Source organism: Eimeria mitis, genomic scaffold, assembly GCF_000499745.2.
Source record: "Eimeria mitis Houghton genomic scaffold, Emh_scaff9373, whole genome shotgun sequence".
NCBI classification, from domain to species: domain Eukaryota; phylum Apicomplexa; class Conoidasida; order Eucoccidiorida; family Eimeriidae; genus Eimeria; species Eimeria mitis.
Window position 1 is genome coordinate 1 of NW_013576907.1, and position 715 is coordinate 715.

The 715-nt window shown below is 60.4% G+C and overlaps 1 protein-coding gene across 1 annotated transcript in view; it reads right to left on the reverse strand.

The window, feature by feature from the left end:
- Nucleotides 1–95: 95 nt before the first annotated feature.
- EMH_0097070 (uncharacterized protein) overlaps nucleotides 96–715 on the reverse strand; it is a gene marked incomplete at both ends in the record, with an annotated part of 1,392 nt that continues 772 nt past the window's right edge. Inside the window, 2 exons of the mRNA XM_013502484.1 lie at nucleotides 96–382; nucleotides 530–613. Of these exons, the coding sequence (XP_013357938.1) occupies nucleotides 96–382; nucleotides 530–613 (371 nt within the window). The remainder of the gene's footprint in view (nucleotides 383–529; nucleotides 614–715) is intronic.

A 715-nucleotide genomic window follows, 5' to 3' on the forward strand; every position in this document is an offset into this window, starting at 1 on the left:
TGGGGGCCCCCCTGGGGGCCCCTACAGGCCCCGCAAAGGGACTAAAAGGCCCCAAGAGGAACTACAGGGCCCCCCGGTGGCTTCACGTCTCCCCGTCAGTCTCCACACTCCATACTGTCGGGGTCCGAGTTGGCGCTGCCTGCGGGCACAGGCGGAGGCGGCATAGAAGGGGCAGAAGGCGGAGGCACGGAGGGAGGCGAGGGGCCCCCCTGCGCTGGTGGCATAGGACCTGGAGGGCCCCCTGAGGGCCCCCCTGGGGGACCCCCAGGGCCCCCCGGCATCGGGCCCCCAGCACCTGCAGGCGGGGGCCCCCCCGGCCACTGTGGGCCAGGCGGGACAGGCATGTATCCCATGGGGGGCCCCATTGGTCCTCCCCACATGCCTGCAGCAGGACAGCAGCAACAGCAGCAGGACAACGATGCGCCAGCAGCACTACAGAACTGAAACTGCTGCAGCTGCGGTGTCTGTACACCTGAAGTTGTTGCAGCTGCGGTGTCTGTACACCCCGATAAAGGGGCCAGCCGCTCACCCATCATTGGCATCCCTCTCTCTCCTCCGTGCTGCTGAGGAGGCGGGAAGTTCCCCATCGGTTGCATCGGCCACGGCATGCCCCCTGCACACAACAGCAACAACTCTTTTTCTTGTATATATTTATTATATATATATATATATATATATATATATATATATATATATATATATATATATATATATA